Source organism: Amphibalanus amphitrite, unplaced genomic scaffold (genome assembly GCF_019059575.1).
Source record: "Amphibalanus amphitrite isolate SeventyFive unplaced genomic scaffold, NRLGWU_Aamphi_draft 000049F_arrow, whole genome shotgun sequence".
Lineage (NCBI taxonomy): Eukaryota > Metazoa > Arthropoda > Thecostraca > Balanomorpha > Balanidae > Amphibalanus > Amphibalanus amphitrite.
Window position 1 is genome coordinate 450,066 of NW_024881545.1, and position 16,212 is coordinate 466,277.

The 16,212-nt window shown below is 46.2% G+C and overlaps 1 protein-coding gene across 1 annotated transcript in view; it reads left to right on the forward strand.

Annotated features, from left to right (window-relative positions):
- The window catches only part of LOC122377694 (synaptotagmin-17-like), a 43,732-nt gene that overhangs the window by 10,089 nt on the left and 17,431 nt on the right, over positions 1–16,212 (forward strand). The window contains exons 2-3 of the mRNA XM_043358024.1: positions 13,321–13,562; positions 15,088–15,227. Coding sequence (XP_043213959.1) covers positions 13,511–13,562; positions 15,088–15,227 — 192 coding nt within the window. The 5' untranslated portion in view covers positions 13,321–13,510. The remainder of the gene's footprint in view (positions 1–13,320; positions 13,563–15,087; positions 15,228–16,212) is intronic.

Consider the following 16,212-nt stretch of genomic DNA (forward strand, 5'->3'; position numbering starts at 1 on the left):
AATTTACGCGCTTGTTATGTCGCTAAACGTTGTTTAAAGTGTTGTTTTATTTTAAGTGATAGTGCGTTAACGATAAACTTCAGTTTTTATTTGTAGTTTGCTCATCATGTGTATTCAAATGACGAGGCGCCCTGCACTCGGTGAAATTTTCAAGACAGGAGAAGAAAGCAGCGCACCATGGAAACGGAAGCAAGTTTTATGTTATTCAATCGCAGAATAACGTCTGAGTAGCGATAATCGCCGGTTGATGGAACATTGTTGAGATGTGAGTACTTCCTCATGCAGGCTCGGACCAAAGGGGCATGCCTGGCATTCGGACATTGCGTGTGTGAGATATAGAGCGCTGGTTTGCGCGATGGTTAGGCCCAGAGTCTGCCTTTTCGGGGTTACTTTCGAATGTTTTTGAAGTGTTTAATTGGCTGTGTGCATGGTAGGTTCTGCAGGACAACCTGGCGACCGTGCTCCTTTAATATATTCCTACAAGGACCAGCTTGTTTTACTAGAAGAGTGGAACGATGCAGCCGCCACGCAGTTTGTGACATTGACAATGTCCATTTAGTTTCGCTGTCGGGTAAAATCACGATATTGCTACATCATATCGCAATTTTACCCCCGCTACAGGAGTCAATATATGGGCGTTGTTAGTGCCAAACACGGTTTCATAGTACACGACGACCTAGTGTCGCTTGACTCGAGGCGCAGGTGTTGAGCGGGCGGAGTCAAATGACTAGCATGGGTGTCGTCATAAAACACACACTGAATCAAAGAGTCAAAATCCGATTCATTATAACGTGTCGCGTGACTCGTGGAAGAGTCGCATGACACCCTCTGGTGTTTTAAGACTCTCTTATACAGTGCAAATTTACTCTACATTCCAGTATCAAATGAGAAGTAATTTGACTCTAGGCGCGGGTACAAAAAAGGAACCGAGTCATTTTTGGTCTCCCTAGAGTCATTTTTTTTCTCAGTGTGTATTGGCATCATTAGGCCGATGTTGATCAATGAGAACAATATCGAAGGTCGTACTTCTGAAATCCATAACTTACTGTGCATGGTCAATTGGTCACATACTATCACCGTAAGTCACAGACAAATGATCTGACGTAACATCACAAAGCAGGCTTATTACTAGTGACTACAATCGGGAGCTCATACAAACGACTTGTGATCGGTAAAGTGATAAATATTTACGTCATTTATTCGGCTACATGCTGACTCGCCAGAATGATTCAATTTGTATGTTTTGGCTGTCAAACCCCATTTTACTTGACTAATAGCCAAATATGTACATTTATGTAGTGTTAACTGTTAGGTGCATTATTGATGATTACATAGTCAAAGCAGTGACTCAAAGTATTCTGGGAATGAATATAGGAACTATCTAAATCATCGATGAACATTCAAAATTATTGTGCATGAATTTCTGCCGCTGTGTTTTGCCGCAGAAAAACAACCTACAATTCAGATGTGCTCTGAACAAAATGTATCAGTGGGAGATTCTCACAGCAGGTTTTAAAACGAGCGAGGTGCTGAGCGAACAGGAATAATTTGGAAATTCGCGTCCCGAGGCGTGTTGGAAAAGCAAACTGCATCCTCACGAAGAGCAGCAGCAATTCGCACACAATCGCCCCGAAACACCGCAATCGGCTTTTCAGCGACGAGCGCGGCGTTGATTCAGAGACAGAGCTGAACTTTTGCCGTATTTTCTGGGAACCACCGCCCTACCACCGACGTGTCAACAGTGACGCTCGGCCTTCAGTGACGATGATGTTGCATTGACAGTTGACGGCTGCTGTCTTCACAGGAGTTTTCCAATGTCCAGGAATGTGCTGGCAGCTTCCAAAGCCACCTGAGCGTTGCATTTCACGCTGAGGCAGATGCGACACACATCGCACTTCACCGGGCTATTGCTCAGAACGTTCGCCCATTCTTACACCGGGCATTGACACTGAACACTGATCTCACGTAAAATATAGACGCCGATCCCTCATCAACTAGGCACATTTATTACAGCGTGGTCACAGGTTCACCCATGAAATGGTCCCTGAGCCCTCGCGAAATTTAACGCGGAATGGATGCAAAGCAAAACGAGTCATTTTGCCTTGGCATATGATTCAATCGGCACCTGTTTATGCTTATGGTGTTAATAAACTGAACATGCTTTAAATGCGCTATATTACAAAAAGGGATTAATTGAATTTTTATGTAACTACTATATTTCCATTTCCATTTTTGTGAAGTATGTATATGTGACAAGCGGCTGTGCTGCTCTCCTTTTAGCAGCACACGTTGTGTTTACGTTGCTGCTATAAAATACAGGTTACTGCCGTTCGTTGTCGAACAGGTTTGGTTCATTAATGTTGGGTTAAAAATGTAAGTAAAATGTTTAAATTCTTCGTTTCATTTATTCACCATATCAGCCACGGGACATGCCCATTTATGGCCAAAGTCACAGCATATTAAAAATACATAAAAAATACAGTCTTCATAGAATTAGCCCTATTGCCAGAGTAAAAAATATAAATAAACAAGCAGCACGAATTGTACGAGTTGTATGCGTGACGAAACGGCCAAGCCGAAGCGCGACCGCAAGAAGCTGGAGTCGACATTATTTTTCAATATATGCGTGTCGAGAACATTAAATCATGTTGAGTTCGTCTCACATTCAGTGGACAAAGAGAAAAGTGATAAAAGAGCGACTATAGTCGAGAGTTTCTGAATATTCTGAATACTTGAATATTTTTATATAAATACTATGTTTCTTATGTTGCTGAATATTCTGAACTTTTGACCTTTTGGAAGCTCAGTGTTTAAGTTTTCACCTGATAGGAGCTGCGTTGAATTATAAATAAACTATTCTAGGATATTTGGAACGACGCCTGTCACGTTTCGCTAAGTTGCTGAGAAACGGGGATATGTAGAGAAGGTAGGTGCTTAAGCACTTCCCCGAGAGAAGCATGCAAGTTCAGGGCCCTAACGGCATGAGGTTTTATCCTATGACCCGATCTGCTGCTGCCGGCGGTGCTGGAAAAGTACGCACTCATCACCGGTATTCCACTAGCCTAATCTGTGCTCGAACTTCCTCAACAACTCCTAAATGTGTTCATCAGTAGGCGGCTTGAGCTTGGCCTTATCAGAGCGTACGGCGCACTAACGGCGATATCAAAGGGCATCGTCCCCCACGAGTAACCTGCGCCGCACTGTGCGGCCTCTCTGTCGGATATCATGGTGGCGGTGCAGTGTTGTTTCGGGAAGTCTGTGCCCGCGGCGGCCACCCCCGTCGGCGTTTCTCGGAGCTGAGAGCTGACCCCAGGGCAGCAAAGGTCGTGGCTTTATTGGCGTTTGTTACGGCTTTGATGCGGCTCATCGCTGGCTTTCTGAGACGTAAAGAGCATGGGCGTAGCCGCGATTACCGCGAGCTGTCCCGGTATCCGACGGCTCTGAAAAGGTAAATAGCTTAGATAGGTGTACAAATGACGTGTGTGCGGCCAGATAATATCGAGGGTGATGGTACATACATGAGTCATAGCGATAAATATGCCTTCACGGAGACTCATTCATGTATTGTTGTGCAGTTGACAGTTGACATCCCAATTAATATTGAGATGTGAGGAAAAATTGATCTGCGAACCAATACCCTTCATGAAAATTATTCTTTCTATCTCGTGTTATGGAAAGTATAAGCAGAACACTGATGCATGCATATTATATTTGTTTAGCATTTTATTGCACGCATGAAGAAGTTTATGTTAGCAATAGGTGTATACACGTACGGATTACGAATTATATGCCGCATTGGATAGGTGTGTAATGTTATAATGCATGTAAATTGTACCATGTATGTAATTGTACATACACTGTGCAGTTGTCATGAGATACAAAATTGCTACAGAGGTAATAAGAAATGGCTGTTGAAACTCGCCGCTCCGGTTTTCACTGAAATCCAATGTTTGTATTCGTCTGATCACAGGCATTGTGGATCAAAGGACTGCAGTTTATTGGGATGCAGATCCAGTTTCACGCTATTTTGAAGTGGTAACTAGATTGGCTGATTGACGAGAGACAGCGAGAGGTTCATGCAATAAACACAAAACACCGAAGAAGCTTAGGATAAGCCGAAGCTAACTTCATGTTTAGGTATCAAAACAGTCGAAAATGTGTTGCATCGCAGGCTAAGATTTGTTGAAGATACATATACCCCCGCATTTGCATTCCTTGCCTGGCTCATTTCTTGAAATTGATGAAATACGACACCGTGTGACATCGCCTTGTGCGACTTACATAGCTATGTAATACGTGCTCCAAAATGGTTAGCATCTGTGTTTGTGCCAATACTTTGCGTCTTCAGGCATCATCGCTGGTTTTTCTGAGTGGTGTAGCTAGGCATTCAGTGTACCGCTTCATGTAGTTGACATGCTTGCCGGCAGCTTGTAGCTGATTGACTCATTCAAGGCTGGAACAGTTATTTTGGCTGCAAGTGGAAGCCAAGCTGTATTCATTAGTCACACCTCATCCGTGAAGCATGAAATTGAATTAAGTATTAGTTGTTCATCCCAGCCAGGACACTCCAAAAGAGTTTTTGGAGTCTCTGACTCTACCCGCACTTGTTCAAATTTAACCCCCCTTTCCGTTAAGCGCCAGTCATGCAGAGGGCACCGCACGCATCCAACAGCCGTATTGTCATTGGTCTTCGCAGCTGCAGACTGCACAGAGCCCAGTCCTGTTCAGAGTCAAAGTTCATAATCCAGAGTTGTTTTCAACTGAATTTACTCTCCAGTATCACGCAGAGTCTTGCTATGCTGTTCAGAATGTACTCGTAGTCTCATGTTTCAATTTTGAGCCCAACTTTTATTGAATTTTAGTATCGATTTGTATAGATAGTTTTTAACTTCAGCAAGTTAAGAACTACCTATGCACTCAGTATGCGCTTAAGCGTTATTTGACCCCATGCCATGCATTTGTGTCGAAATGTCTCCAGCATCCTGTGCCACCCGATCCTGAATCCAGCACCTCGCCTACGGCAATCAATTGCCATCCGAACTCGTCTGATTGGGAACTTCCTCGAAGTCCCAGCATTGTGAGGCAAATGAGACACGCGGCGCGGGCCAGAAATGTCCAGCCACCTCCAGCCGGAGCTGCTGCAGTACGTAACTACAAGACCGAATTCGAAGTGGAAAGAGGATGAATACTGAGCTTGATACATCATTCGGAAGGTGACACAGGTCCATCAAATCACAGCCAATTCGCCTGTAAATAATTAACCCATGGACAGAGAGCAGTAGGCCGTCAGTGGGGAACCGCAGATGCTACTAATGTAACTACAGAATTTGCAATTGGTGCAGGAAGGCGACTGAATACAGGGGCGTCGCCACGGATTTTTGAGTGGGGGGTCGGGTTTCTAGTCTTCACCCGATGGGTAGGGGTGTTTTTTTTGCCACACTTGCCAGTTTTGTGCGTGCGTATGTGCATGTGTGCGCGTGTAACAAAGCGGCGTGCAGCGCCGCGAAATTTGGTATAACCTATTAGGTAGGTATACCTACCTACATCACTTGCGTAAAAATTATCACTGGTCACTTAAGGTCAGGTCGCTATGTCAAGTTCAGTTATACGGTATACCTCTATCAAACTTTCCCCTCTCGCCATTCTTGTAGCTTTTCTCCCATAACTTCGAAATTTGGTACACTGTATACCTAATGTATGGGGTTATACGTGTCAGCAATTCATGATTCTGAGGATTTACATCTATGATCTGGAGGCAGGTCAAATACGTGACCTCATCATAAGAAAATAATGAGAAATTATAAAAAGCACGAATGCCTCCTGCTTTGAAAAAGTTCGTCAGAAACGCAAAATATCTTTGGAGCCATGACAAATCAGCTCATCATTGCCAGGGACAGGGTGCAACTTATGGCGAGTGATGACTCGAAAGGTCATTAGTGGAAATGTCCATCGATGGCCACCAGCATTTTTTTTCTACAACTTTTGACGAAGACGCGGTAGAGCGATGACAGCACCTGGAAGGTGTTCATAGTTCAGCTCAACAACACGGATCCATTCATATGCAGCAGGAGGTCCTTTTTCGATCTGGACATAACGTTGACCTGAGGTCGTTTTAACGTTAATTCTGAATGGTCAAATTTTAACTCATGTGACGCGTCTCAAAGAGATAAACACAGTGGTGACAAGACAACATATGTAAATACCATACAAACTCACGGAATCTAAAGTTATTGCAAAGCAAATGTTTCGGCAGAATCTGTCCAGTTAGCTGTTTGCCTTCTATGGGCAAAACATAGACCTGAGATGAAATCTGACCCGAAGCTAGCGAAAGAGCGTTGAAAGAGCTATCAAATATGTTTTCTGCTTCACTGTAGCCCTTCTATTGGTGGGCTCCCAGTCGCTAACTTATAACGTATACTAAAGTAACGCTGATGTATGCTTTCGACCCCTGATCGATCTAGAGGTTTGCGGAAAAAGAGCATGCTGCCCGTGACGAGAGAAAGCCGATGATACCCATTTACAAGGTTTCGGGTCATCTCAGGACTCAGGTCATCGCCAATACGTAGGGAAACTCGGGACCTGCTAGAACTTTGCGAATGTAAGTTGTGATGGTTTTTCGAGGTTCTGATTACGAATGTTATCTTAGTTTTGAACGAAGATGATGACTCCATGCATTTGGGGTAGATCAGGTCAGGTCAGATCGACCAGTACCTAATAGTGGATGACCACCACCGATTGCTTCCTAACATGTTATACATATGTATAAGCAACACAACTACTTCTTAAATGTTCAGATGGGCGCTAAGTTCAAAATCAGCTCCAAAAACTATCCTATACCTAAATTAAAAGCATGTTATGAAAAAGTGAACCAAGGTCATCTTTATTTGAATCAGGGATATCGATTTATTTTTAAGTAGGTGATTAACACGAGCGCACCGGAAGTTTCGTTGCAATCGGCTCCTTTTGCGCGACTTCTTTGCGGAAGCCCGAGACGGTTTCATCTGACTCCCTTTCCCCTACATGTGCACTGTACAGCTAGTTGTGACGCCATGGGGCTGAGGCTAGTTTGTAGTTGTAGTTAGGTACTGATCCGACGAATCGACTGCGACCATTTTTTTTTTAAACGATCAGACGAACGCTCGGGGCAGTTTTGGCGCGTCCAATCCTTTGAGGGATAAAAAGGTACTAGAATGGTGGCTACTTAAAAATATTGTTGTGCTGGTGTTCCCCGCCTACAGCTAATTGAACTTTAGGTAATTGGCTAATTGGCTTTAGGGAGCTCTTGAAGCGATTCTGAATCTGATGTATTTGTTGGTGTTGCTGACGCCTGCTTCACTGACATAAAAGCTAAAAAAGCATACTCAGCATCGCAAAAAGTGGGGGGGGGGTCGACACCCCCAGTTTTCAAGAGTGGGGGGGTCACGACCCCCCCCCCCCCGACCCCCCCGTCGGCGACGCCCCTGACTGAATATGTTGCGAGCCAATTAAATTAGCTTTCCGGGCGGTGGCAAATGCAGAGCTGCCAGCAGGCGGCTAATGAACAGTGACATAACATAGGGACGCAGATAATGAAGGACGTCTCACCATCACAAACTGCTGTATGTCATTAAAGGTCAGTAGGTATCGGAAGGAAAAATATGCGCGAACGTATAGAACAAATATCATTATCGAATAGCTCATGATTACATGGAGTAAGAAACATCCTGTATTCTGTTCTGATTCTGATTCTGATTGATTGTTTCTATCGTCTGTTAATCTTGTCTGACGTGACCTTGACATTAGCCTGACATTCCATGATATTGTCGACATTCTTGAACTTCTCTTAGCAGGAAATGATAAATATGTACGCCGTTCAACATCAACGAGTCTTGGCAATGAATGTTCAATTCAATTTACACTGTATTTAAGATGCAATGATTATGGTCTTACATGAAAGGTACATACATGGCTGTTTTTGCCAACAGCGCTTCTCGGACACTGACCATTTGGCCAATGACGACTTTTCAAGTAGCCCAGCGTTTTTTTTTTAAATGAAACCTTGAATGAGGTTATGATTGACGACGCACTCGCTTCGAGGCATGATTGGGCTCACATTGTCCCTGATGTGAGCCTGCCAAAGATGGTCATGGGCCATACTGATTTCTGACCGGGAATAATCTTATCACGCTTATCACATATTCCTCAAACTCGAACAGCATTAGAGCGATCCCGGCAATGAGCAAGACCAGCTACATATCTAAAGTCCTTCACCACGCACTCATGCTCTCACCCTGCAAAGCAAGCAATCAAGTGCCGTTCTGGTATCGAAAGGACATGCCTACTTCACGCACACCGATAGGACCCAGATGAGTGATCCTATATCAGCAGTACATAAGAAGCCGTTTGGGGCAGCAAAAGACGAACTTATTAGTGATACGAGTGCACGAACGCAAGTACATACAAGATGAGACACCCAACTAAATTGTTTGGAATCGTTCTTTACGGTCCACGAGGAGTTACCAAATTCGAGCGCAGTCGGTTCTACCGTTCTTGAGATGCAAAACCAGTCACCTATTCGAAAGTGCTCGCAAAGAGAGACTCTAACTGAACTTTGCGGACAGTCTTCCTTACTGATTTCCAACGGTGGATGTTGATTTTTTGAGCGATGGATTATGTCATCGAATACGTAAACCTGAAATGATGAATAGCTTCACAAATATTTCAGTAAAATTCCTTCTATCGGGCTGTTTCATTACGACGGGCATGGTATATGGGTTACAGCATTAATTTAGGGCAATGGATTACGGCAGGATGGTATGGATTTGTACGGAACAAAAAATAACGTTGCACTTCTTGCAAGGATGGCATTATAGCAGTGACCTATGCCGTTCCACTCTCGCATCGTCTGACATCGTAGCAGCAGTCTAGCACAATAAGAACAATTATTCATGTGTTTTCGGACAAGGCTGTCGACTGATCAGCTAAATATTTTATCTACCACAAGAATGAATGTCTGTCACGATAAACACAATATAAGTACAAAATTTGGATTTTCACTATGCACTCCATCATCTTTGACTCTATTTTTTTCTCTTCTCTCTCCCTCACGCTCTACTTTTACTCCCCTCGTTTTCTTTTTGTTTCTCTCTTTCTCTCTCTTTCTCTCTTTCTCTTTCTCTCTTTCTCTCTCTCTCTCTTTCTCTCTCTCTCTCTCTCTCTCTCTCTCTCTCTCTCTCTCTCTCTCTCTCTCTCTCTCTCTCTCTCTCTCTCTCTCTCTCTCTCTCTCTCTCTCTCTCTCTCTCTCTCTCTCTCTCTCTCTTTGCTCGTCTTCCCTTCTTCTGTACCTATGTCTCAAGTCGGAGGCAGGCCTTCTATCCGAAGCGAGGCTTTTAGTTGATTGCGCTGAGCGACACCCTTTTGATGTTGTGAAAAGCTTCTTCCAAAAAAAATACTGTTCTTGCCTTATGTCATGGATGAGATAATAATGGATTGGTGTCTTCGCAGTTTTTGGCGACATTGAGCTCAGGCCTGCCATCTAGCGGGAGAATTGTCGTAAGTTAGGAGCAAGCCGAGTGAACGCCGCTGATTAGCATTGTGACACACGGGAGTGTGTTGTAGTAGCAGGCTTGTTGTGCAATTTTTCAACAGGTTATGTCCTTATATGTCAGTGAAGGCGAAAAAATTAATAGATTTATGTGCAGGGTCAGTAATAAGATAAGCAGTTCCATGTTATTTCCTCATTAAATCGTGAAACAGGGAGTTATTGGAGACTTCGCTAGCACGTGTCGTTTTCGCTATTTTTCACATGAGTCTTTACTTGGCCTAAATCAAACAAATTGTCCGGATCAAAGAACAAAACGAACGTAAGTACCTACTATCTATAAGTATAATGAAAAGTTAAACGGAATTGCTAACGTCATTGCCGCTCAATATGTAATTCAAAAGACGCTCTATGAAAAGGACCCAACCAGTGCTGCGTAGTCGATGAAATTTCAGTGACTTTGGCTCCAACTCCGATTCCGGTATTCAAATATCGACTCCGACTCCTCCGGGCAGAACTATCGGTTCACACAGACTCCGACTCTGGCTCCGGCTCTGCAGCGCTGGTAAGTCTGTGGAGTCGATGACTTTTCGGTGACCTTCGACTCATACTCAGACTACAGCTTTTAAAAATCAACCGACTCCGGGTCGTAAGAGAACCGCTGGCTCTGACTTCAATTCCGCAGCCCTGGCCCAAGATAGCCGCCTAAAACAACTTTGATGTGTGAACTTCTTCGTACATGGTCATGTTATTTTAAACAAGGAATGGAAAAGGGAGACGAAGCCTTCACAAACAGGGATCTCCTGTTGCGGATCAATCAGCTGCTGAAACAGAAAGGCATAAACACCACGCGGCACGCATCTCATTTCATCGTTTTCCTAATGACTCTGCACCAATGTAAGCACTGATCAATGCAGTGCGAGCATCGATGTGACATTTGTATACCAAGTTTGAGTGTTATCCGCCCAGCCGTTCTTGAGATATGGAAGCGGCAGTCGGCACCCCGCACGTGCGCACGTGCAGTAGCACCCCCATAGTGACACATGGACATGCATTGGCCACTGGGTGCCTAACTATTGAAGTTTTACTGTAATGGGCCCAGCCATTGCGGAGTTACTTTATGTGGAACAATTTCGACAGCCCTAAGTTGGCACGTGGCACGTGCCGTAACATTAACTAAGATGAAGAAAATCGGGCGAAATTCGGAGAAGAAGGAATAAGCCTACCAAATACTTGTATGACATATTGTCAAACTGCTGTACCCTTGTGAGTAAATGACCACATAAAAGGTACAAGCCGATCGGACTGGGCGTTTCAATACACACCGTCTTACGCATTTTATTTTCGTTATTACCTAAAGGCTGCTTGACGTTTTTGGCTTTCAAGCATTTAAGACATTTTTTGTCGTCTCAGGTCAAGTAAGATTACCTCCAACTCGTGGGAATATGCACTTCAAGCCAACTAACACACCACATCCACGTGTGCCATAATGCTGAGAGATGGCGTTCACTCGGCTTGCTCCTAACTTACGATAATTCTCTCGCTAGATGGCAGGCCTGATCCCAATGTCGCGGATCCCAATGTTAATTTCCACGAGACACCAATCCAGTGTTATATCATCCATGCTTATGTTGTGTGCTACCATTTTTAAATTTTACTTTGAACGACTTGTCATTTAATCTTGTCAAGCTTCAAGGGCATCCCCCCTCAATCACCCCCCCCCACACACACACACACATACAGCAGGGCGTTTTGGTGAGGCCTCCAACTGGCCAACTGCGGTTCGGTCGGACGCCGCAGCCCGTCGCACTGGCCCGGGCATCGATTCAGGTGTGGGCGGTTCTAAGTTGGGATCTCACCGGCCGCGGCTGGGCCCAGGTCTGGGAGCGGGCCCTGGGGCCGGGGAGGGGTCAGGGGTCAGGATGCATGCTGCCGACCAATAGCGATCGATCCGGCCGATGGCCGGTCACTATCTGCGGCTGGCTCGACGGGACAGCCGGTCGGCTGGTGGGCGCCACGGCGGGGTCTAATCGCGACACGGGCTCGGACAGCCGACGGACGTATTGTGGCCCGATGGACAGCCGACGGTGGTGGTATTGCGGCCGGGACACAGCCGCAGGGGGTTATTGTACCGGGACCCGCAGAGCTGACACGCTGGCCGCTGGATGGTGATACTCTGCAGGGTCACAGCCGCCGCGGGGTGCCTGATATGTGGCGAAAAACCAAGAGTGGTGTATACCCAGCGGGACCTAAGACGTTTTTTTTTTTATTCACTGGGTACTTGTTGAAACACGGGTCTTATGCACATGGGTCCTTAAAGCACGTGCTCTGGTACTGTTCTATGCTCTTGATACTGCTTTCAGTTAGTACTGTTCCAATATCATGTGATGAAAGAGAGGGAGAGATAGAGAGAGAGAGAGAGAGAGAGAGAGAGAGGGGGGGGGAACAACGCTTGCGCTGATCACTCATCGTCCAACTTCTTATCATAAATTAACTTCCTGGAAAATGTTTCCAGGATACTTTTACTTTCTAGGATACTTTTTTGCGCCGAAAAGTATCCTAGCATTATTTATTAATAAAGATGTTTGAGCTCTAGTTCAATACCACCGCATGAATAATTTTGTTGAGCGTTTCAAGTCCCAATAGTCACTTACATACAATAAAACGCTTGATGAGAGCAACGCAGAGTGAAATTTGATAACTTTGATAGCTTCTGTGTAGTGTCTAGGTAGTTACATATGTAGTGCCTAGTAACATTACCTATACATTGTATGCAAGTACACCGTTAACTACTCGTATTTTATGTAACTCCTGGTGCCTTTAGTGGTTTTATTAGCATTACATCGGTACGTGTTGTTGGTCACCTTTGACTTACAAATGGTTGGTATTTGCCAATACACAGCTATTCGTATGTACCACAAAACATGAATACAGAGATCAGGTATTGTATAGGGTAGGTCTGCAACATCAAATTTCACATGCAGGCTTCAATACAGAGTTCAGGTATTGTATAGGCCATAGGGTAGGTCTGCAACATCAAATTTCACATGCAACGCTTCTCAGTAGCCAGCTTGACCTTACCGGGCTCAAATTAAGACGTGCCTTGACAGCGGACATTGAGTAGCATACAAAACAGTCAGCCTCACAAGAGTGAGCTTCAGCTTTCTTATTCATCAGCTTTTGTGGCGCTTTATAAAACAGTAAACATATTTGTTTAGCTCTAGTTTTCCAAACATCACATTATTTTTTATTATTATGCCCGGGAATATTCTGTATCCAATAAGTCTGTGCTGTATGAGACCTTGCATAACCTCTCTTATATTTCCAAGTCACGTTGTCTGAACCAATCAAATAATAGAGTTGATCCGGCTTTCGCATTCTGTCCCAGTGCACAGCGCGAATGCCTGACGTTCACTGCTCTCCAGTCAGACTCCAGGGTGATTCTGTTACACCGCAGCCGAACAATGACCTCCTCACGAATGGAGTTGGTCTAGAGGCGAGACGTTGGGCCGCAGCTGGTCCACCGGCCTCCATTTGGACGCCTCTGTGGCATGCTCATTGCTCAGGGTTGGCTCAGAGCACCGCGTCCGGCCGGCTGCTCAGCGCCTCGCGGCTGCACGGCAAACAAATCCCCCTGCGAAATTGGCTCCACGAAATCGAATGTAGCCGACGGCGGCTCGGCGTGGCGTCGGTGGGGAGGGGGGAGGGGGAGGGGAAGGGGCAGGAGCGGGACGGGTCGCGAGGTGGCACGGTTCGCCTCGTTTTCACAGACGACTGAGCGCGGCTGTTGCTCATTTCAGGCCAGCCCAGCAGTGGGCCCGGCGGCGGCGGCGGCGGCGGTGCCGGCTCCCCCGGGTGCCGCCCACTCGGCCGGCGCTGATGACGTCCCGCGGCACCTGGAGGACGTCATTTGGCCGCCTCTGGTGACGTCACGCGGTCTGATTCTGGTGACGTCACGGCCAGCTGCTGACAGCCGTTGTCGGTAGCAGTATGTTCTCCGATCCGGCTTTCTATGCTGACGAGGAGTCGGAGGAGATTGAGGGTGAGTTCAATACCCGGGGAGACCGGCGAAGAAAATTTGGGAGTTTTGTTGATTGCCTCCAACTCCTTGGGGGATGAAAAGAAAGCGCAGTAACCAACATTCTCCGGCATATAACAGGAACACAAATGTTAACCACCCCATAGTTGACAGTAGATGTATGAAGACAGGAAGGAGATACGAAGCAGCAATTTACTTAAAACAAAAAGCATATTTTGACCTAATTTGGGCACCGCTCTCAAATAAATTTTCTTTTGCCAAATGTGCGATATCCGAACAGCTAGATTCCAAAGCTTCGGCCTGTTACTTGTAACACTGATGTTTTTGTGTCAGTGTCACAAGCCGGCACGCTTTGACGCATAATGAAAACAAACAAACCATAAGCGAGTGATCGGGTGAACTTCAGCTTTGAACCTTATATTTTCATTTGTGGACTACTTGACATCATAGCCAAGATTGATTCTGGTCTGGTGACCTACAAAACCTCACACTAACACAGATCCTTCAAGTTTAAGATCAACATCATTAGCGAGTTCTCTTTGCGTCGCTCCCCGTCTCAAGAGTACCTGAACCTTGGACTCAGTCAATGTTGAGAGCGAGGGTTTCTGGCGCCAATTACGGATCAGACGCTGCGGCTACCGATAATCCCAAAGCTTTGGTATCCGTATGTTTACACGGAGTGGAACCTTTTGAACAGGAGTTTAGTGGTCAAATGCATTGATTCTGAACATTTGTATGGCCTGCACACAAAATGTACCAATGGTAGGTTTGAGAGCTGTTAGTTATGTTATTCTTATTCATGATGTGTCCATATCTTTACTTGACGGAGCAAATTAATTATATGAATCATCCAAATTTTCAAGTACCGCACTCCCAAAACCTGTCAACAAACCGCACACCACTGCCTACTGTTAATACGTAAAAGCAAAAGGTGCCTATACTTTACCTAGCTAGTACAACTTCAAAACTAAGGGTGCCCAAAGTGGAGGCTCAAGTAACAGTTCAAGGAAAGTTTGGAAGGTTGGAAGTGATTTGGGTATTGCGATAGTTATCCAAAATTTATACTCAAATGTAAATGGGAATATTGCATACGCATTTGCATGATTGTAAGCACCCATTAAATACCAAACTTATGCATAAGCCTTACCAATTGGTAAGACTTTATCCACCCTGTGCACTTTATCTTTATTTTATTTTTTTCAGCTCGCAGTGCCGTCTTCTGCGGAGCGAGCTAGAGCCCATGCAGTTATACCGCGCATATCCCGCTGGGACGCAGGCAGTTTGCAGCTCCGGGAGGTCCACGTTCATAATGCCAAGTCGACTGAAGTTATGTCCGCGGTAGTGCATAACATGACATTCATGCCAAGACATTCATTATTTCTGGGAAGAAATTAAGTGGAACGACCCTTACACTGACATTTGTTGTCACAGCCAGAGAAACTACGACTATGAAATCTGTTCGGAGACTTGGATGGCCTACCCCTCGTTCAGCTGACCTGATCTGACCTGACCTGACCTTGCCCGGCAGGTGAGCGGCCTTCGGCTGCCTACAGGCTCTTCCACTGGATCTGCTGTTGCGGTTGCATCACCTACTGCGTCACGTCCCTGCAGAGCTGGCAGCAGCGCACTGCCAGAGATCGCAAGAAGCGCAGCATCCGCGTGATACGGGTACGTCGAACGAATGCCTGACGTGTGGACGGGTGGGTATGGCGGACGGACAGATGGAAGACGGACGGGCAGACTGATGGACGGACGGGCCAACGGACAGATGGACGACAGACGGACGGATGGACGGACGGCTGGTGGGTTGGCGGGCGAACGGGTGGACAGGCGGATGGACGGACGGACGGATGGATGGGCGTAAGCACAGATGGACGGGCAGACGGACGGACGAGCACGAACGAACGGATAGAGGAACGGAAAGATGGAAGGATACGCGGAGGGATGAATGAAAGGAAAGGACGGAAAGACAGAGGGATGGGGCAGTAGGCACACCAGCGGATAGGCAGTGGGACGAACGGATGAACGAGCATCCGACCAAGAGATCACGCGAATGAAGATAGACGGATAGACGATCAGATAGATGGACGAAGAGATGGATGGATAGACGTAGACGGACGAAAGGCGGACGAGCATACGCAATGGCGCACGCACTTTCACGCACACGCCATTTGCCTGGCGCTGATGTATGGAGCAGGATGTCGACCGACGACGGACCATTACTTTTGCGTATACGGTAGCTGAAACATGGCCAAGTATTCAAAAACACCGTCCTGTGTACTGTTATGACGTGACGCCGTATCGTTGCGTCGCTCGGTAGGTCGTCTCTCGGCGGCCATGTCTGCCTGGCTGGTGGTCCTCGGAGGCTAGTTTCCGCGTGCGATCAGTTTATCGATTTATCGGCGACTGTGTGGTGTGTGTGCCGTCGTACGATCAGGTGCGCCGGACGCAGTCGGGACGTGGTGCACTGTGTTCACTAGTAGAGGCCATAGATAACGTCACGATGGTGCAACAGCGGCAGGCTGATGTCATAATTGCCAGAAGGGGTCTACCGCAACGTTACATCGGCAGAGCGGGTGAAACGTCATACCTGTTCGTGGTAGGGTGGCCGCAACGGTGCGTTATGAGATTGGGCCGTCGTTCGAGTTATCGA